This window comes from Camelus ferus, chromosome 10 (genome assembly GCF_009834535.1).
Source record: "Camelus ferus isolate YT-003-E chromosome 10, BCGSAC_Cfer_1.0, whole genome shotgun sequence".
NCBI classification, from domain to species: Eukaryota; Metazoa; Chordata; class Mammalia; order Artiodactyla; family Camelidae; genus Camelus; species Camelus ferus.
In genome coordinates this window covers 41532112-41554617 of record NC_045705.1, presented here as the reverse complement: position 1 = coordinate 41554617, position 22506 = coordinate 41532112, and the positions used below count along the sequence as shown (strand labels likewise).

Below are 22506 nucleotides of genomic sequence, written 5' to 3'. Positions count from 1 at the left end.
AACTAGATGTATGGGGGAAATAGTCACTGAGAAATGGAGCAACAGAAGAGAAACAAGTTTGTCTGGGGGTTTTGTTTTGTCTTGTCTGAGTCATGGTGATGCAAGTTTAGATCGTAAATTTGGTTTTGGACAGGTTACACTTTAAGTGTCCTTGAGACATACAAAGGGAGATGTTAGGAAAACAGTTAAATATAAAGATCTAGAACAGTAGCTCTCAAACCAGGGGCAGCTTTGCTCCCCAGCAGACGTTTACCAAAATCTAGAGAGATTTTTGGTTGTCACAGGGGGTGTAGGGTGCTACTGACATCTAGTGAGTAGAGACCAGGGACGCTGCCAAACATTCTGCAGTGCACAGGACATCCCCACCCCTCACAGCAAAGGGCTGTCCAACCCAGAACGTCAGTAGTGCCAACGGTGAAAAACTCTGGTCTACAGATATTTGAGAGTCACTGGCCAAAAACCTTGGGCAGTGATGAGATCATATAGAGAAAGAATAAGAGCAAGAAGGAAAATGGGATAGTGCACATTTTTGAGGAACTCTAACATCTAATAGCGCAATGACGCAGCATGCGAGACCAAAAAAGAGCAGCCTGAGAGGTAGAAGAAAACAGAGTGTAGTCCCAGGAGCCAGGCGTTGGGTGGGGACTGATTAAATGTGTCAGATACTGTTGAGAAGCAGAAGGGAAGGAGGACTAGAAAGCTGCGTTGCATTTAGGTATGTGGACGTCACTGGTGACCTTGGCAAGAGCACTTTGGCAGCACGATGTTAAGAAAAGACATGTTTCAGTGGGAGATGAAAAAATGGAGTTGGCTGGTGTAGACAAGACTTTCAATAAGCTTGGCTATGAAAGGGGGAAGGGAGAAAGAGCTGTATTGGCAAGGAATTTGGAAGTCAGGAACAGTTTGGGGTTCAGTGGTGTTTTTCACTTTTTTTTTTTTATTATGGAAAATGTCTAACGTATATAAAGTAAGAGGAATATTGTCAGGGACCTCTCTGTACCCTGGGTTCTCTGAACTCTGGATTGTTTTGTTCCTGAGAAGAGTAATTTCTGTTCTAGGAAGGAGTTAACTTGGCTGGACTCAAAATCCAAACCGACCCTCCTCACTGGCAGCAGTTGAAATCTCTGCTTGGTTCTTTCAGCCTCCAGCGGCAGCTCTTTTGGGGCCAGGCCCTTGGGTGTGCACAGTTGAATTGTCAGCCAGTGACTTGAGCGGGTTTTATACACAGACTTGGAAGTTCATCCTCTCTGCATCTCCTCCCCTCCCAGAATTTTCCCCTTCATATCCTGACTGCTCTTCCAGCTGCAACTCACTTCTCTGACACCTCAAGCTAGTAAGACTTGGGCTCTCTGCTACTCCGGATTGCTTGTGGATTAGACCGCCCTCAGGCAGAAAGCTGAAAATCTCAAGAAGTATAACTCCTGCTTTCAAAGGTAGATTCCTTTGCAGTTTCTGCCTCTTTTGAGGCAACCTCCATAGCCTTAGTTAAAAATGAAATATATATCTCCAAATTTTATAGCATAACAATAACAAATTATTTTAAAAATTAATCATTTCATCAATGTTATCTGAATAAAAGTTATTCTATCCACATCACTCTGTCATTACCAGAAGCCAGAAGTTTCTAAGATGATAGACTGAGGCATATTTTAGGCCTGATGGATAATTAATAGAAAATCTAGTAGAGAGAGTGAGAGAAGAGGTATAATCAACAGTGCGAGGCTCTGTAGTTTTCATTGGAACAAGAGGAACAAAGGGGTTGGCTACGGATGCAGAAGTTTGTAGATTCGCTGGTGGGAAACTGACAGAAATTCTTCCTGTGACATCAGAGACAAGGTCATTAGGGCAGTGGGAGGTGGGGGGGAAGGTGAGGCAGTTGGAGGTTTGAGAACAGAGAAATTTTAAACAGTCTTTGCAAAGAGTGAAAAGAGTGAATTTTGACCAGAGAGACACTAGAGGAATGAACAGAAGCTGGTGAGCACTAACAGTTTCCATGGGTTGAGAGTGACGAATTTATGGTGGTGCCCATCAGTCTGCCCTGACTGCCCTGGTAAGACTGCCTCCATCTGCCTTCAGCGGCCCCGGTGGAGATGCACAGGGAATAGAAAGAGGGTTTCCTCAGGGGTGAGAGTTTTACAAGACTGGTGAGACCAAAGAGCAGGGCCATGGGTGTTAACAGTACTGACAAGGGCATGTTTTAAATAAAGGGTCACACTAGGTAAAGAAGATGTGGTATATGTATACAATGAAATACTACTCAGCCATAAAAAAGGATGAAACAGCACCATTTGCAGCGACATGGGCGGACCTTCATTTACTTCTAAGTTAAGAAATCCAGAAAGAGAAAGAAAAATACCCTATGTTATTGCTGATATGTGGAATCTTTAAAAAAAGGACATAAATGAACTTATCTACAAAACAAACAGATTCACAGACATAGAGAACAAACTTATGATTACCAGGGGGCAGAGTGGGTGGGAAGGGATAAATTGGGAATTTGAAAATTGCACCTCTTGGGGAGTGATGGAAATGTTAGCTATCTTGATTGTGGTGGTGGTTTCATGGGTGCGTACATCTATCAAAATTCATCAAATTGTACATCTGAAGTAAGTGCAGTTTACTGTACAGGAACCATAGCACAATAAAGGTGTTTAAAAAAAAAAAAGAGGTCACAATATCCAAGCACCTCATGAAGCCATGACAAATGTTTTTTGAAAGTGCTCTAGGATTTAGCCGGGGCTCTGAGAACTGGGAATTACTCTCCTCAACCCACTCACACTGGCAAAAACAGATTGAGCATTTGACCCCAGGCACTTCACAAGTAAAAGGAAGCCTCTCTCTTGGGTGTGCTGGACAAAAAAAAAAAAAAAAAAGAGGAAAAGAAAGAAGTGACACAAACCACACGCCATCCCCTGCACCACTCGCACCTCCCCACCCCAGGTATCCATCTTCTCTCACTGCTGATCCCAGCACAGAAGACTCAGAGCCACATACTTAGGTCTAAACATTAAAAGTTCTAAGACAAGCTGATAAACTGTTAAGTAAAATATGTGTCATCCTCCTACTTTGCAAGTATATCTGTGCTGGTCTGAAGACCAAGTTTGAGTCTAGAATTCTCAGACTCCAGAAGTCCAGAGAAAACTGGCTCACAGCTGGCAGCCCACCCCTCTGCCTGTGCCCAGCTCCGTCCCCCACTGCAAGGGCCGTGTGTCTATGCATCTAGCCGCTACAACCTGCTATCCAAGCTCCAGACATAGCCCGAGGCTTGAGGACCCACTCACCGCAGTGTGGTCTTTCCTTGGAAGGAGGGACCCAGAGGAGAGGCCCATACTGCCCCTGAAAGCAGCCTTGGGGCCACACAGTCAGAGAATTCTAGGGTCCTATGTACCTGGTTTAGAGAGAGGAAGCGGGGGGCGCAGGCTGTGGTGAGCACAGGCCCCAGATGGGTACATTCCTCGGCCCTGTGGACCCCTTGCCCTGTGGAGAGGAGCAGTTGGAGGAAAACCAGAGCAGGGCTCTCCCAGCTGTTGGGGCTTAGGGGAGGGACCCCTTTGGTCCAGGTCTGTGGGCAAAATTAAGTGATGCAATGATACACAGGACTTGGTGGCCTTTGCTCTTTCCTGGTCTGACTGGTTTCTCTGTGTGTATGTGTTTTATTTTTCCCAGTGGGCTCTTTATCACCATTCATGACAAGGGCCATCTTGCAACAATGCTGAACTCTTGGCCAGAAGATGATATTAAGGTATGATCCTGTTTTCTTTGCTATTGCTCGATTGTTGGATGAATCCTTTCAGCTTGGGCTAGAGTCATTCTCAGCTATAAAATGGGCCATTACGACACTGAAGGCAAGACCCTGCCTCCCTTCCCCAGGCCCAGACCATGGACCAGTTCCAGCCAAGCACAAATGCACCACGGAGTAAAAGATTGCATTAACCAGGCATCCATGTAAAATTTTATTATTACTATTATTATTATTATTAATAGTAGTAGTAGTAGTAGTGCATAGATTGAGTGTCTTCTCAGTATACACTGCCAGTTTCCAAGGAGAATACAGGGAAAAATCAGACGTAGACTCTCTTCTCAAGTAGCTGACTTTTCATTAGGAAACTAAGAGCCACAAAAAAACTAAAAAGTGGAACTTGATCAGAGATAAAAAAAAAAGAGGCAGAGATCACTCTTAGCCTGAGGGAAATCTGGGAAGACTTCATGGGAGAGGTGACACTGGAGCAAGACCTTGAATTGAGGGGTAGAGTTTGGACAGTTAGGTATAGGAGAATCTAGGATGGAGGGCAGGGACCTTCTGCACCAAGAGAAGAAGTTTATGATGAACAGTATCTTCACAGCTGTGTGTACACAGCTGTGTGTGTTCAGCAGGGAGGAGGGATGTATATACAGAGTGACAAAATGAACCTGGCACTTTTTCCTGGAGCATTGATTTTACTCGGAACATTTAAGGAGAAAATATTTTTTATATAACAAACAAGATGTAATATAGAATGTCAAACTGGTGCAACTTTGTAGAAACTTGTTAGCCTCTGGCCACATCCTCAGATCTTGTCCTGTATAAGGACTTCTATGGAAGAGTTTGAAGGACTCTGGCATCTAAGACCACTGTCACTTCTGCAGACAGAATGGGTGAAGCAGAAATACAGAACATCGGCTGGCTGCTTGGTGAGGGCGTTTCCAGCACACGAGCAGGGGAGGGTTGGAGCTGACCAAGCCCAGTGTATGTGCTTCTCTGGGTGATGCTGGGAGCTGAGACACTCCACCTGTGGTTTGCTGTCCAGGCCCTCCCTCTCACCGTCCCTGCCAGTTCCCTGAGCCACCTCTCCCCAGCAGGCACCGAGGACAGCTTCTCTCTACCTACCTCTCTTTGTGACCCACCCACTTCTGGCCCTCTTAGGGGCATAGTGGCGTTCAGAACCACAGCCCACAGGGCAGGACCTTGGCTCTCAGGATCCAGTCCTGGCCTCAGTGAAGAGCTCAATTCGTACGTCTCTGTGTGGGTGTGATGCGCCCTGTGCTTCTCTTTCCTGCTTACCTGCTTACACTCCAGTTACATGCAGGCCATGGCCTTGCAGGTTTTGGTCCCAGTCCCAGAAGAAGCAGATTTCTAGGGTGTGTCTGGGGTGAATCTGTAATAAAATCTTGAGCACATTAAGGGAAGCCAGCTCGCTCAGTGGGAAGTTAACTCCAGCCTGCCCTGTGTGGACATGCTGCTGACGTCTGACACGCTGATCTTCCCACCTTTCTGACAGTTCAGCCGTGGTGGAACTTGTCCGTAGTAGGCACTCAGTGGGTGCTTGCTGAGTTGAGTGGACTCAGTTGTTGGACACGATAAACCATCCTCCAGGTACCAGGCACTGGGTCGGGAACAGAGGCAGGGTCTGCACTAACATGTGTGGGGCCCCTGTGCAGGCTACTGGGAGGGAAAAAGGATGATGAAAAGACATCCCCACTTAACCAGTAAGAAAAAGGCGCTCCTTCCTCCAGGCTGGCCCAGGGGCTTGGAGAGGGGCTTACAGGCTGGATTACAGGGCACAGCTTACAAAACTGTACCCAGGACTTTACTTCGAGGAATGCAGAATGAAAAAAACACAGACCCTGACCCCAAGTTGCTTCACTCCAGTTGGGAAACCAAGATATGAATTCAAAATAGAATCTCAGCTGCTATCCACTGACTTGAACCCGCATATTTTGAGAGCCTTCCAAGTACTAAGTGCGGATTACCAGAGAGATGGAGACAGCACCTGCTGTGATTTTCGAGGAAGAGTAGGAGGGGCTTTGGGGTCACCCTAGAAGAGGTGGGACTCGAGCAGACCTCAGACAAAGCAAGGCGTTCAGAGCCTCTAGGGAAAGCATAAGTTATGTGAGCAGATCTGGGCTGGTGCATCTAATTCAGTAGTGGTCAGCAACCATTAAGGAAATGCCTATTCTATAAGACTTCCCTGGGAGGTTGGGGATAGAGAGGGTGTACAGGCCCAACCTCAAGGAGCTCGCAGTCTAATTAGAGAGACTGGCCCAGAAACAATTCCAGTAGACTGTGTCTGTGCTGCCAAAGAGAAGAGCCCGGGGACAAGGGGCAAATGGGGTGACTGGCTGAGTACTCAGCCTACAGTACCCCAAACTGGACCAGTGAATGCCTGGGGCCACCTCCTCCCCTCCACCCTTTACCCTCATTTCACTTTGGAGACACTCAGAGGTCAGTCTCAGAAACTATGGCAAAGAACCTTCTCTGGCTTTGCAATCAGACAGGTCTGGGCTCTGGTCTTGAATCTGCCGTTTACCTGCTGTGTGTGCAGATAACCTCTCTGATCTTTGTTCTTCGGTTGTGAGGGTTTCCTGCGATGAAGTCTGTACAACATTGAAGGACACGGACATGGTCATTACTGGGAGTGGGCGAGGCAGCTGTAGCGCACACAGCAGTCCAGGGAAGAGACTGCAGGGGCCTAAGAGCACCTGGGAATCACAGGCCGCAGAAGGGCAGTCAGTCAGTTTGGTCCCCAGATGTGTTTGATTTGGCCCTCAGTGACTTTTGAAAATTTTGAATTTGGAGACAACATTTTAAAATCACGAGATTTCATTTGAAAAAAAATATTTTTTTTAATTTTAAAACCCTAGATTTCTGGCTTCTGGAGAAACCAGGAGCTGTGAATATTGAGCCCTTGGTTGGGCATGTGAACAAGTCAGTTAGGACCCATCAGGCTGCCCCATCACTGGCCTTTCTCTGAAAGGTCCTTCCCTCTCACCCCAGGGCTGCCCTTTCAAAAGTTCAGAATGTTCCGAGCCACCGTCTTTTTCTTGTTTATTGGTGTGTTTTCTCCAGTTGTCATAAAAAGAGACGAGGTCTCCTTACCTAGGCAGGGAATGACTCCACATGATCTCTTTCATGATACTTTGGTGCTGGTACAGGTTTTCCCTTCATTATTTCCTTGGATTCTCACAGTCAGTGTGATCGGAGTGGAGTAAGGAGTGCTTCTGAAACCCCCGGGGAGGGTCCTGGAGAATGGCTATGGGCGTCTCTTTTCTCAGATGAGCAAACTGACGTTAAGTGATGCCCGCGGCTGCCCACGGGTCAGCGTTGATGCCGCCCGGAGCCCTGCGGCTGTGCCACCCCTCTCCAGCTGCTGAGTAGGGAGGTGGAGTTTCTCCAGGCACGGGTGTCTCTGGACCCTGATGTTGTTTGCTGCTTGGCTGGAGGGGAAGGGTGGTTCAGAGACACTTCTGAATCAGCTCGCAAGATAAAAGATGACTTTCCGTGGTTTCCCAGCCAGAAAGCAGAACTGCAAACTGAGATGTAAGAGGAGCAGGCTGTAAGGGAAGTGAGGCCAAAGCCCAGGGCCGAGGGGGTGGGGGTGGGGGGAACCATGAAGTTTTGTGGGCCCCTCTTGCTCAGAGGCGGGGCGGCCTGGCCCGCCCAGAGCTGTCCAGCATAAATCACAAAGGGGAGTGAGAATGGCTTTTCTGACTCTTTCCCACAGTGTCCATTGCCTGGAGCCAGGAGGATGGCTCAGCTCAGAACAGCCCTCCTCCCCACCAGTTTCCCAAGCTCCTAAATATCTCCCCCATCCCAGCCCCAACAGCTTTGCGGAGGGGATGCTGAGAGGCTCCAGGTAGTGGAGCCAAGAGAACGTCCCCTGCCTCTGGGCACCAGCCACAAAGCCTTTAAACTTGGACCAGACGCTAGTGCAGGTGCCTGTCTGTCAAGTACACACCCACCATGGGTTAAACCCCACTCTGTACCCAGTGTCAGAAGGTGGATTTCCTGGGAAACCTTCTCTGAGATGGAGATTAGCATCTTAAGGGGTACTCTTGGGATAAACACTTCTGGAAGGGAAGGAAGCAGGACAGAGAAGAGGGAGAGCGTGGGCTGAGTGAGGGCCCAAGGAAGACTCAGCTGAGCGCGTGAGGAGGCTCTGGAGTGGGGATGACCCTTTAAAGTCATCCTGAGCTGGGACTTGATACCCCCGCATCCATCAGGTATTGGTTGCAGGCTGCTGCCCTGGGAATAGGGTGTGACTCTGGTCAAGGTGCTTCTCTTCAGTTGAGGAAATTCCCAAAGTGGGCTGATGGCTAAGGGTGCCACCTGGGGGATAACTCCTTTGTTCCTAAAATGGGGATCTGGTAGCGCATCACCACATCCACCTCGCCGGCATTGTGCTACGTGCTTTATGCACATAAACTCACTGATTCCTCCTAACGACACTGTAAGAGTCAGGGGGCCTTATCCCCATTTTCCAGACAAAGCTGAGAGGGTAGGTTCTTTGCTCATGAGGGGTGGAACGATGGACTATGCATTATTATGTTGTGGAGAGAGAGAAAGGAAGAGGAGGAGGAGGAAAAAGGGAAGGATGAGCGGGAAGGAGGAGGACGGAAAGCACCTACACACAGTGCTGTGGGCAGCTCACGCCCAGAGTTCCAAATCCAAGGGAACCAGAGCCACAGCAAGCAAGGAGGCATGATGCTCAGATCAGCCTTGGGTCAGCCCCACCAGGTCCGCCTTGGCTAAGGGAGGTGGGCAGGAAGTCAGAAGCTAGGCAGACCATCCCCTGGTCATCTGACTCTCCCCCTAGTCATCTGAAATACAGAGGAGTGCTGAGTTGTAAAAGCCATCCAGACAAGGAAACTGGGATCCTGTTGGTCACTGGTAGCTGTGACTGGGCACTGCAGCCCCAGGATGCCGCTCAAGTTTGCCCTCAGCCTTTTGACCCCTTTTGCTTGAGTGGCCCCAGCCTCACTCGGCTCCATTGAGGTCATGAAAGTTAGGATGCAACATCTTCTCTGTGAACTTGTTCATCTACGCCAGGTCTCAGTTCAGTCCCACGGAGAAGGTCATTTGCTCTCCGTTTTGGACCTATCACATTGTCCCGCATTTATTGAATTCATATCCCATCACAGGCCCAAGCTAAGTGCTGAAGACTCAAAGAGGACAAGACTCTTTACTTGCTCCTAAAGAGCTTAGAGCTACTATGAAAAATGAGAAAATAGATAGAACTATAATACAAGGAAGAGAGGGATAGGTGCTGGGGGGGGGGGCAGTGTGGAATTGCTATAGGAATTCAGAGGAGGGAGTGATAACTTCCAGAAGGGAAGCTTCATGGAGGGAAATGCCTTTTGAACTGTTCCTCGAAACATGCAAGGATGGTAGGATTTGGATCAAGGAGATACAGGGATTGAGGTGTAAAATGGCAGGTAGTCGAGAAAGTACAAACCTTATACAAGACTAGCAGTGTTTCTGTTTGGATGGAGCGTGAAGTGGATAAAGGGGACTCTCAAAGAGCAGATTGGGAGTAGAGCATGAAAGGCTTTAAACATCAGTTTGCAGATGTCTGAACTTTGCTTTATAGGCATCAGGAGCCGTTGGAGGTTTGGGAGCAAGAAAATGACAAACCTGGGTGTGCTTTGGAAAAACGAAATGCAATAGGGAGAATCCAAGAGTAGAAAGACCAGTCGGGAGAACACTAAAGTGGTCAAGTGAGAGGTGGATGGGCTGCTCTTAACGTGGTAGCAATGGCCACAAAGATCATCAAACAGACGGAAAAGCAGGTCACATCAGCAGAACTTGGAGACCAACTGGCTGTCACTGGCTGATGACAGAAAGAAGCCAAAGCAGACTAGACAGTTTTGAGTCCGGGAGAAACGAGGTAACAGAGGGAGGGAGGACAGCAGAGGTTAAAAAGTTTACAAGGAGAAAAAGGGAAAAGCAGATTCATTTGGTTAAGGACTCGGGGACTTCGGGAGGACTGTTGGCCATCCATGTGGCAATGCCGGGCAGACAGTTAGTAGTAAGTGTCTGCTTAGCGATGGCAGGGTTTGCCGCTGGAATGGATGGCCAAGTCAGCGTCAGAATGCTGTTGGACTTCTCGTGGCCAGGCTGTCTTAAAAGCTGCCAGGGTTTCCCATTGGTTTCCTTTGTCATTTCCTCATTTAGCAGATAACTGTGGTGTGGCCTTTCTGTGGTGATGCTGGACCAGAGCAAGTTGAAACAGTTAGAAATTCTGATATGCAATCTTTGCCCCAAATAATAATCATCAATATAATCATAAGAGCAGGAACCGTTTGCCAATCACTTACTGGTTAAGATGGCACCTGGGTAAGATGAGACATTTATTATTTCATTTTATCTTTACAGCAACCTGGTGAGTTGGATATTATTATTGTTCCCATTTTATGGAATATCAAAACTCAGCCAAGTTTTCTGTTGACCCAAGATTACATGTGGTGTGTTATCAAGGATCCTAGATTCAAACACTGGTTGTCAGACCCTCAAACCCCTGCTATTAACCTTGAGGCTGTTTGGCGGGATAAAATGTGGATTTTAAAAAATGTTAAATAGGAACCCGAATGCTCTCACCATCAAATTTTTAAATAGCACCTTACACAGGACTTGGCAAGCAGTAGGTACTTAATAAATGTTTGCAGAAGGCTGGCAGGCAGGAAGGGTGAGCAGGCCAGACGTGTGGCAGACACAGCAAGTGCGAGGAGACATCGCATTAGGTTGCATGGGACAGGATGTGCACTGCTGGGGAAAGAGAAGGAGAGAGGAAGGTAGAGACTGAGAGGGGTGAGATTATAGGTGAATTCAGAGTGTGTCTGGCAAGAGGAAGCCAGTTTGGCCAGACAGTGTTTTAGATGAGTACCTGGAGGTAAGTTTCATAAGGTATGTTGGGTTCATGTCGTTAAAGAGTTAAGCATTTGGGACTCTATTTTATGGACAGTTAGAAGTCACTAAAGGCCTTCGAGCCTGGTTGTGAAGCTGTTACAGTAGCCTGTCAGCATAGTCGGACTGAGTGGACGACAGAGGACGTGAGACCGTCCTGCAGAGGGGACGGGCATGCAGTGGAGCGCCCCTGGACGTTTCCAGGCTGGGAGGGGGGCACTGCAGAGCCCCGTTACCATCTTGAAAGGCCCCAGAGCTGCAAGAATAACATGCTGGCGTAGTAACTGACTTCCTCTGTTTAACTCCGTGTCACTCACTGCCCCTCAGCAGAGAGAAATTCTGAGAGAGTGGGAACCAGCATAAGGAAGCTCTGATGAGGAGACATGGTAGAGAAGTGCCCAGAGGTTGGGCACCCAGGGGCAGCATGAAGGCACAGGCTCCACAGGGGAGAGCTGCTGGGAGGCGGCTGGAGGCCGGCTGTGGAGAAGGGGGCACCGAGGCAGGGCGGGACTTTGGCAAGAGCACAGGTGCTGTTTCCCAGCCGAATGGGGAAGGTAGAAGAAACCCCGAACCAGGAACCCAAAGCCTGATTAGAATCCCGACTTGCCACTTACACCAGCAAGGTGCCCTTGGTAAGTCACCTGATACTTCTAAGATAAATAGCTGATGTAGAAACATCCAGTCCAGGGCCTGGAGGTGGCTGATACTTAATAAATATGTATGGAACATGAAGGTCTAGGAGCTTCAGTTTGCTCACCTGTCTCAGACCTGCCTCCCAGCCAGGGTCGGGGAGCTAGCACTCTCCGGAGAGGCAGCAGACCGCCCTAAGGGGGCGTCATGGTGTTCATGGGTCTGGGGCACTCTCCAGAGCTCTCTTTCCAGAGTGGAGGGGTGTTAGAAGAAGCTCTGCATGTATTTCTACCAAAAGGCAGCACAGCCCCGTGTGCCCTCACCAGAATGGAGGGAGAGAGAAGATTCCACGGAGCCTGTGGGTGCTGGGCCATAAACTCTTCCCTGGCTGGAGAGGGTCTTCATCTCTTTATTCCCAGTGCACAGCATTGTACCTGCATGGACTAAACTGACCCCTGGGATGCCCATAGGGCACCACGCTTGGAGCCAACTGGGCCACCCACAGCTCAGAGCTGGTCCTATGTCCTAACCCAAAGCTGGTTCCAGCGGAGGGCTGGGTGGCCCCATGAACTCCACTCGTGGACATGGAGGGAACCAGTGATGGGGAGCAGGTTGGGTGCCCTATAAACGACCTCACTTCTCCTTGGCCTGACATTCCGGGCCCCTCACAGTCTGACTCCTGCCTAGGGCCTGCACCCCCACACACAGCCTACATCCCCCCACTTCTACCCTGGGCCTTAATTTCCTTTTGTATCAAATACCTTTTTCCTCAACCACACTGCTAATGGATAATCTCCACCTGCCCAAGGTCTGGCACGGGTGTCCCCTCATCCAAGAAGGGTTGCCTTCCGGGAAGTTCCTCTCTCTCCCTTTCTCAGTCTTTGCGGCCCTGGCCCTGCTCTGCTGCCCTCACACTTTCCTCCCAGAGTCGTTATAAATATGCACGTTCCATCTCTTTTTGTCCATTAGGCCCTTAAAGCGCTAGGTCCAGGCATTCTTCTTCTTACAGATAAGCAAACGGAATCTCCCCCCAGGATTTGGCAGAGTGTCTTTTGCAAAGTAGATGCTTCTTAAAGATACATTAAATGAATGAATAAATGAATAGCCATCATAGTCATTGTTACGATTATTTCTATCATCACCGTCAGCATCTCTTAATCCACAGTAGGTAAGCCTTGAACTAGCACTACGACTAGCACCTGGGATGCCCTCAGTGATCATTTGCCAAAACCCAAAGATCATGCCGGTACAGTGTGAGAGCCCTCCTGGCTTCATGTGAAATAGTGACCCTACTAGATTTCACAAGGAGCTCTGTCCTTTTCAGGTTGGATCCATTTTACCCCAGGAGCAGGCTGCAGAGCTCTGGCATTGGTCTCCAAAGCCTGGGGCTATAGTAGCAGCATGAACACTTGTTTTATTACCACCTTTCATTCTGTCCTTCCCTCCCTGTCCCCTGCTCCCCCCCCCGCCCCAATCTCAAGCTGAGAGTGTCCGCGTAGTTTCTTTGAGGGAGAGTGGCTAGATGTGGGCTCCCTCCTTCAGGAACAGAACTTCAGCTGTTCCTGAAGTCTCCACCCCGACCCAGAACACAGGCAGGTGTCTTCCATCATCTCACCTCGGTGGGGTTTCTCACCAGCCCTGCTAGAAAGGGGAGGCGGGGAGGGGGAAGGACCTGCCACCTGCAGTTGAGTGAATCCTTTGGCCTTGTCCCAGACAAGCTGTTTCATCGCTCAGCAGAGGCAGCAGGCGTCCAGTTGTCAGGCCTGTTGTGCTGTACAAACGAGCACTTTGTCACAGGAGGCACTGTCCCTGATTGATGGCGTCCTGTTTTGTTTTTCAGGCTGTGGTGGTGACTGATGGGGAGCGCATCCTGGGCCTGGGAGACCTGGGCTGCTATGGCATGGGCATCCCTGTGGGCAAGCTGGCCCTGTACACGGCGTGCGGAGGGGTCAACCCACGGCAGTGCCTCCCTGTCCTGCTGGACGTCGGCACCAACAACGAGGTAACGCGCTGCCCGGGCCAGGAGCTCTGGGGCCAGAGGGTGGCAGCTGGGGTGGGGTAGGAAGCTCCTCACTCCCCTGCCTCCCGCCGCAGTGACCCCTGCACGGGCTCTCTGTGCTTCCTTGTTCCGTGGCCCCAGGCAGCTTCCTTACCTTTAGGCCCTCTCTCTGATCCTTTATTGAAGAGGACCGCTGATTGAGGTGTGAGTGGCTGCTGGGCTGTGTTTTTTCCAGCATTCCAGAATCTGCCTCTGTGAAAGTATTAAAACTCAAAGCACCAGGGCTAAGCGCTGAAATATCTGAATCAGGCAGGTGAGTGTCCTGCAAACCCCGGGAAAAACTGACCTGAGCTGTGGCTAAGAGCCACCTGCAGGCTTACACGTGGCTTAGGATCTGAGGGGCCCGAACATCAGCCAAGAGTTCATCTGCTCTGAGTACCACCACCTGGGGCCACGGGGTTTGTGTGTGTCGGTGGTTCTCAGCTCTGTGTCTCTGTGTTAGACAGAGAACAGGGAAAAGATACCCAAGATATCCTTCTTAATCACATTTATCTCTGAGCTTAAAATCAATGCATGTTCATCTTCCAAAAGTTGAGAAAAATTCAGAGAAGTATTAAAAGTAAAATAAAATAGTAGTCACACAGCCAATAGTCACCGTTGTTTACAGTTTGGAATATTCCCTTCCAGCCTTCCCCCTACCCCTGTCAAAGTATTTTTAAAAAGAAAATTGGGTTTATATCACATATACAGTGCTGCAGCCTGCTTTTTTAAGTGCAATGTATGTCATGGGTTTCCTCCCAGGTGCCCAGCCAGTCTTCTGCAGTGTCATTCTCATAGCTACCTGGGGTTTCACATATCACATAAGAAAACCTCCACTGGACACTTAGGTTCTTTCTGGTCTTCTTGCAAATATAATTGTGCTCTGATACCCATTCTTGCAGGTCAGTCTTTGTTTCCCTTTCTGACAGTTTCCCCGGGGATAAACTCCTAGAAATGGAAATACGGAGGCAAAGGGAATGATCATTTTTCAGGTTCTTGATTCATATTGTCCAAAAGATTATACCTATTTGCATTCTGCGGTGTTCTTTCTCAAGAAAACCTGCTACAACTCTTTGTATGGCTTCCCTTCTCCCTGGATGCCACACGTCCCCATTTCTAAGCAAGAAAGAGTGCTGTAGCCCCTAGTGAGAAGTGATGCTTATTCAGGCTTCACCCACAGATACGATCAAATGAGAGTGCAGGGGACACACCTGGCTTCAGAGCTGGGAACTCATGGGGGTGGGAGAGGGATGAGGGGAGACAAGGGGAGAGAGAGGAGTCCTGGACTGGGAAGCAGGGACCCTGGTCCCAGTAGCCCTGATGGCCTGGTGAGTCCCTGCACCCGTCTAGACTCCATCCCGTCTGGTACAAGAGGCCTGGACCAGAAGGTTCCTGAGTATTCTCCTGCCTCTACAGCTCTTCTCCATATGCCTCCCCACCAGCCTGGGAGACGGGAGGCTGGGTGGTGGTGCAACCCTCATAGTTGCTTGTTAAGACTAGTCTTCAAAGTCTACCCCACACTGTGCTTCCCTTCCCCAGCCAGTTGCCTGGGGTTTACTGAAATTGTTCCTCATCCACAAAAATATATCTGTGGAACCATGCATGCGAAGATGACTGTAGCAAACTTCGTGTTCATTAGTATTCCTGTCCATCACCTCCTGCTGTTCCACCTGGATTTAATTGAGACCTGCACTCTCTCTCTCCTAAAAGCTGGCTCTAGGTGAGAAATGGAATGGCTTGAGGTGGATGCTGAGGCCCTTGCATCCCCTGGAGGGTACTGGTTGCTTCTAGCAGGTGCCTTAGATCCTTTGTTGTTGAAGGTCCGGCGCCCAGCAGTGATGTGCTGATGTTTAGAATTGGCCCCAACTTGTAACAAACCCACCAGAAAAGATGGTGGGAAACTACAAGTAGTCATGGCCAGGCCCTTTCCGCAGACCACCAGGGCTTAACCAGGGTTAAGTCTGGTTAAATAACCAAAAGCGGTTATTACCCTCTTTTTACAGGTGAGGAAACTTAGGCCCAGAGAGATTAATTTGCCCAAGAAGCTCTGCTGAAAGTGGCAGGGGTGAGGGTCCTAACCCGCTTCCGTGCAACACTCCCACGCCACACCACGCTGCCTGCCCGGGCTTCTGTTGCTTTATGAGTAAAGATCCTTTCTTGCTTTTTAGAACTTTTATTACTAAAGTAACTTTAAAACATTATTCAAAATTTTAAACGAAAAAGGGAATTGCATTTCTCTCACTGTTTCTGTTTGTGTCCGTCCAGTACCTGTGTGTGCGTATACACGCATATGGCGATTCCCTAGTCGTAGTGTTACTGTGCCCCTGATTCTGTTCTGATTTCTTCAATGAAGGCTGTTTTGTGAATACTTTCCCTTGACTTATTTTTCACAAGTTTATTAAGTGTTTAGTAGGTGTCAGGCACTCTGCTAGGCTGAGGCAGATAAATGAGAGCCAGGCGTGGGTGGAATAGTCTAGTTGTCAGTGTTTCAACACTGTCACCTAATTGATCATTTTAATGGCTCATGTCTTACATCTGCTCAAAGTGTCTGCTTCTCCCCCTGGGTTTTCAGCCTCTGCCTCACCCCTCCCTCCTGGGTGTGGGAAGGAAAGAGCTTCCCCTGGGCTTCCTCCCTCCTGTCAGGAAGGACCAGGAGATTCCCCAGCTGAGAGGACAGAGCACAGCCTGACCTGCCCTTGCAACACCATGGGAGTGAAAGTTCCCACTCAGTCCAGTGAGACCTCCAGCACCTGCAGTGGGCTAGGCGTCATTCTAGGCCTTTGTACATTTCAGTCTCATTTCATTCTCACACCAGCTGCATGAGATATTGTCCTCCCCATTTTACAGATGAGGGAACTGAGACTGAAGCATGTTAACTGCCTACGTCAGGCACCCACAGCTCTAAGTGATGGAGCTGGGATTTGAACCCAGGTCTCTCTGGCAGCAGAGGCACACTGCTTCAAGAGGTCAAGTATTTGAAGTATAGACTGGGTCATGAAAACTGGGAAAGTAGGTGTTTCACACAGTCTGGGTCCTACAGACCCTGAGGGCATCCTGATGCCATTTTCACAGTCTTCCTCCACAAAGGAAGGTGAACTTCCGCCAGACTTTCAAGAAAGTTACAAAGAGGCCAACATTGGGAAGATGATGATTTAGCTCTTTTCAAATGCATTCGCTACGTGACCTCCTGCACTACAGTTCTTTTTAAAAAATCTATTTGCAAGATTTTTCCGCTGGGAGTCGGGGGCACGTCTCTCGCCCAGAGAAGCCACGGCAACAGGAGAAGGAGGCTCTGCCCTGCAGAAAGGGTGCTGCCATGGAGGCCTCAGTGTCACAACAACAGGGCCATCTGTGTGTACATCTCTGTGAAAACTCCTGAGGCAACAGGAGCTTTAATCGGAGTCAGAGAAAACACCCCTCCAGGTTTCCTGTTGAAGGAAGACATCTGCTGTCTGCAGCCCTGAAACTCTGAGTCACTCTCACCTGCCGACACCAAGGAGGTTTGGAAAAATAAATATGTGAGGCAGTGATCCCATGAAGAAGGGACAGCCCATGGTGATGTTCCCAAGGGCCAGGGTGAGGGAGCCCCGCCCAGGGAGACAGGCACCTGCTCTGGCCGCCCTCCATGGTGGCTGTGTGTGTGGACTGGTTGGGCATCTTGTTTCATCCACACACAGCAGACAGTCACGGACTGTCCACATGAGATATAATACCTGTTAGATATTAGATACACGTACTTCTCTTTCAACCCCTTTGTTTCACAGGGAAAAGGGGCCTCGGAGCAGAAACGGCTACCCCCGGGTTAGAGTCCGAGCCCAGTGCTTGTCCCACTCTGTGCTAAGGCTTCTGCAGGGCAACCCCAGGGGTTGACTGTAAAATGGCCTCTGAGCCTAGAGCTCTCCTCCTGCGGAGTCTTGAGCCTTGATGGATTTTCCTCACAAGGAGATGCTATGAGAATCTCTGAGGGACTGACTCAGAGAGGATGGAGAGGAGTCACGTCTGCTTAGGAGACAAACATGGGGATAGATTATCAACAGAGCCTGGATCACTGAGGCAGCGTGGGATCACCCACAGAGCTGGGCATCAAAGGGCTCCTTCCACCTGGCAAGATGGTCCTCCTTGCAGCTAATAAACAGCCAGCGTTCACCACGCGGTGCCATCAGGCACTGCCTCTCTGTGTACATGTGACCAACGAGAGGCCCTTCCTAGCTCTTTGTAGTTTACCCTTGGGCTTAACTGAGCATCCAGAGAAATAAGTGATGGGCATAACTGCCCCCCGGGGTGGGGGCGGGGCGTGCACTGTGTCCACGGCGTGGACCCAGTCCCATGACCTCTCCAGACCCCCAGATGCTCTCTGAGTAACATCCTCAAGTGCCCGTTGCTATGCAAGATAAATATTTTTCCAGACTAAGAGGTTATCTCTCTCCCAGCCTGAACCCCATGCTCAGGGATGTGGCAGGTGAAGAGGAGGTGGCTATTTTGTTTTCCATGACATTTAGTCTCCAAGAAAAACCTTAGGAAGACAGAGCCAGGCAGACAGCCACAGGGGGCATACTCAACTCCCACAACAGGGGAGAAAGTTCTGGTTCACCTGCTTTGGGCAGAGGCCTTAACCTAAAGTTATAGACTGACTTAGTTCCAAAGGGAACTTGGTAACTACCAAGCAGAGGGGAAGCAGCTGGCTCGGAGCTAAGGAAGCTGGTCCCAGCTGGGAAGACCTCTGCTCTAGAAGCCGGCATTTCCACCCTGTTGATTCCACCAAATCCATTTTGTGACCTCAAGCAGTTCATTGAACCTTTCTGAGCCTCTAAAACTCATTTGGAGGAAGCCGAACCAAGTGATTTCTAAGACCTTCCTAGTTCTTAGTTTAACATATCCTTAGCCCGGTCCTAGAATTCATACAACTCACATTAATAAACACTTTTTAAGGGCCTGCCATGTGCCAGCACTGTAAAAATCCCTGGGTGCATGCAGATGAAGAAGGAGCCTTTCCTCAGAGAGCTTGCATTGTGCAATGGAGATCATCATATCCCCTCTGCACAGAGAAGTAAAATGAAGGGGGGACAAGCACCCAAAGCCACAGAGCCTGAATTCAATCCCAGGTGTGTTTGATTCCAAGCTCAGAGCCCCTTCCAATCTAAAGCCAGACCGGCCATCCTAAGTGTGCTCGGGGAAAGCATCCCAACGGGGGCCTCCAGGCCCGGTAGTTCCCCTCCCACTGCGGTGCTCAGCCTCCTTCTGAAAACGTCTCTTCTTAACATTTATGGGAGGAAGTCCAGGACAGAGGAAGGCTGCATGGGGAGGGTCCAGGCCGGTTCATAGTCCCACACCTCGCTGGTCGTCATTCTTCTCACTGATCACTCAGAGGGACCCAGGGCAGAATGTGGATTTCTTGTTCCACGTCAGGCCAAGATAATGTGGGAGTTCCACCCTCTGCTGTTTTTGAAAAGGCATTTCCCTCCTGCCAAAGAAATGTGGGCACAGTCTTTCCCCAGACTTCATTCCCCAGGCAGTCAGTGCTCCCCAGCCTGATCTGCAGAATGATAGGGGACCTTCCAGCCTCTACTGAACTCTTCTGGGAGGAGCAGATAGGGGATCAGGAGCTGCCCCCACAATCCTTGGTCCCCGTGATGTCAAATGATGGGGCGGAAAGGGTGCTGTCATGACGCCCAGTCAAAGCAGGGCTCAGTTTCGGCTTAGCTACTTTCTGGCTATAAAGAGCTTGGGTACTTTATTTAAACCCTTGAACTCCACCTTCCTCATCTGTAAAATGGGCATGAGGATGTGTAAGACAGACGGATGGCTCAAACTGCTTTTGATTCAGGAGTAAATTACTTGAAAATTTGGTACAAATGGAAGCAGCTATATTTTCATGTCATCTCCATAGAGAAACTTTCTTCTCAGTCTTTTGGTGTGCTCAGTTATGAAGTATTTCAGGTATAAAGCACTTTATTATAAAAATAAAACATCAGGACTTTTTAAAAAAGCTTTGTGTAGTCACCTTTGTATCTCAGTAGTACCTCATTGTGATTGACCTTTCATCTTAAATGAAGATATACTGAGAAATTTTTGGAAAATCCTAAATTTCTTCAGTACCACTAGAGAATTTGACTTGCCCCAGAAGCCACATATGTAGCCCTGAGAAATCCACTCCTGGCTGCCTAATGCCCCACTGAACCAATCTGGGACTTGGAAACATTACAAATGATAACTTACCATGGACCTGTTAATCTCTATAAGAACTAAAAAAGTGAGTATTTTCTGTAAATGCCAAGAGTTATACTATTTTTTTTTATCATTTTTGTGTATGCCATTCCAGACTGTGTGTGTGTTTCAGGCAGTTGAAATTGTATCTGTGCAATTTTTTATCCTGTTCTTTTGTCATTTTGAATAATCTCACACATGTTTGTCCAGGTGGCTGCATAGTCTTAAAAACCACCAGTTTCAATGACTGCCTACTTGTCCATCCAGTCATTATAACATTTTTTACTTTCTTGTTCCTCCTTGGCTGGATGTTTGCTGCCTTTAAGTGACCTTTAGATGGTCACTTTGAAGGTGGCCCGTGGAAGGGCAGGCACCATATATGTCCCACTCTCATCCTTTGTTCTCACACACACACACACACACACACACAGCTGTCAGGGCGGAGTCCTAAACAATCTCAAGGATGCATAACCCAAGAGGCGAAGAGATTGAGAAGAGAAGTAGACCTGTGGTTCCTTGGCAAAAGCCCTAAACTCGCCTCTGATTATGTGCACCAGGATTGGAGGTGAGGGGCTGGGAAGGCAGATATTTCCTGGTCTTTTCTGTCCCTATACCTTCGCCCCACCACCTCCTACAGTGCCATCAAGACAATATGGACCTAGAGCTTTTCCCTCCTTCTGCCTTCAGACCCCAACCTTTCTTCGTGCTGACTTCTCAGCCCGGAGGGCCCAGCCCACCTGTAAAAGTCTGCTGTCTTTTAATGGCTGCTCATTTTTCCCACGACCCCATCCCCACCCGTCCTCTGGTGGGAACTGCTTCACTCCTCTGTGCTGCCATGTGCCACACTTTGTGCCAAAGCAGTGTCACCCTGCCTTGGAGTAGAGCTTGCTCACTCATCAGCCACCTGCATTAGACTGTGAGCACCTTGAAGGCGGCAGCCGCGTCTCACCTGCAGATCCCCTTCAAGGCCCAGCGGCAGCAGGCACAGAGGGTCAGTAAATGTGTCGTGCACAAATAAGCCCATGGATTCTGTGCAGGGGTACAGAAGAGGCAGGGGTGGCCATCAGACCAGTGCAGACACAGAGGATGACCAGATAGTGTGTGAGAGCTGCCAAGGGACGGAATGCAGGGTCACCTAACACAAGCCGACATGACAATGGATATCGTTCTTGAGTGGAAATTTCTGGTCGTATCGTTCTATCCCTGTCTCCCCAGGGCTTAGCGGTGCCAGGCACTTGGTAGGTATTCAGTAAGATTTCATGGAATGAAGGGAGGGACGGAGGGAGGGCTTTCTAATTTGAGTCCAGATCAGTGGCTTTGGACAAGACCCATCAAACCAGATGTTGCTTGTGGTGACTCTCAATGGGGAGGGTGGCAATTTTGCCCCCCAGGAAGACATTTTTATTGTCTGCAGACATTTGTATTGTCACAGCTGGGGATGCTACTGATTTCTAGTGGGAAGGGACCAGAGACATCTGCTAAATATCCTACAACATGCAGGTCAGCCCTCATGTCAAAGAATTGTTCGGGCCAGATTGTCCATAGTATCATTGTTGAGAAACTCTGAAATGATCCCAGAGCTGCAGCCAGAGGTTGGAAGACTGTCAGAGAGTCTTGCTTGTTCAAAGCATCCTTGGTTCCTAAAGTGTGGGCCCCTGGGGGTCCACCCTGTGTCAGTGGCTTAGCCTCCAAACCCTTCCAGAGGCGACACCTGGGGGGCCAAGGTGGGGGACAGCCAGCATCCTCCTCCCTCTCCCACTCCCACCCCCTCCTTCCCACTAACCCAGGGCACTGGACGAGAAGGATGCTGTCTGTTGCAGGAGCTGCTCAGGGACCCTCTGTACATCGGCCTGAAGCACCGGCGCGTACGCGGGCAGGAGTACGACGACCTGCTAGACGAGTTCATGCAGGCCTGTGACTGACAAGTAAGTGGGTCCAGTCTGTCCCTTGTGAAAGAGGGGCTGTTAAGTGATGGAATGACTAAGCCAGCACTGGGGTTGGCAGAGATGCATGCTTTTCAGGGTGGTCCGAAAATTCCAACTTGACCCCATGTACTCGGAAGTCTCCAAGCCAAATGGGCTCGTTCTCTGGGAGAATCTTTGGGAGCAGAGAAGGGAGGGGAGAGGGTGACGGCTGAAGGTCTGTGATCTGGAGGTTGTTAAGTATCTGATGTCCCAGGAGGAAAACCCCCTTGGCTGAGCTGTTCTGGGTTCCTGGCACGAATAGGGATGATGTTAGCAGTTGGGGAAAGAAGTGTGTGCCCTGCTGACGAAATGGCCTTGGAAGGCAGCTGGCCATGTCAGTCGTCATTTTCCAGCTCTGAGGACCAGGCAGTGTTAATGAGCCATCGCAGCAGGCCACACTGGGCTGGGCTGCGAGACTGACGAGGTGTCATCTCTGCACGGGGGGTGCTCCGTACTGACAGCTCCTGCCCCCCGGCCCTTCCCATCGATCTGCCATCCTTGCCACCTGCTCCCCTGCAATGGCTGGCATGCTGCTGGGATAAAGTTCTGGAAACAGCCCCCACCTGCACACACTTAGTCTGACAGGCAAGTCGGTCAGGATGGTCTCAGCAGCTCAGCAGGTCCCTTTCTCACTTGAAAACCTTCGGCCTGTCTCACTATCTCTAGAGTGCCCTGGTATGGCAGAGCCAGGCTGGACTTCCTTGGCAAAATCCTTCCTCGTCTGTTCAGCCCCTTGACCAGGAGCGGTGGGCTAGAGAGATAGCTGCTCTGGCCTTGGCAGCCCAGGAAGTCTCATCGGGGTGGGCTTTGCGGCGGGGGCGGTAAACCCACCGCACCACTTGCAGGGCTGTGGCCTTGGGCAGGTTACTGGACTTTAAAGTCTCCTTCCTTGGGGATAAGAAGAAAGCATTTTATTGTTGTGATTTTTGTTTCCATTGTTTAAGGTGAGAGAAAGTAATACTGAAGTTCTGTGGGATGGGAATGACCCTACAGAAAAGGTGAACTTGGTG

At 49.6% G+C, this 22506-nt stretch overlaps 1 protein-coding gene across 1 annotated transcript in view; it reads left to right on the top strand.

Annotated features, from left to right (window-relative positions):
- ME3 (malic enzyme 3) overlaps positions 1 to 22506 on the top strand; it is a 171557-nt gene that overhangs the window by 105977 nt on the left and 43074 nt on the right. The window contains 4 exon segments of the mRNA XM_006189539.2: positions 3667 to 3742; positions 13131 to 13292; positions 21353 to 21445; positions 21447 to 21457. Of these exon segments, the coding sequence (XP_006189601.2) occupies positions 3667 to 3742; positions 13131 to 13292; positions 21353 to 21445; positions 21447 to 21457 (342 nt within the window).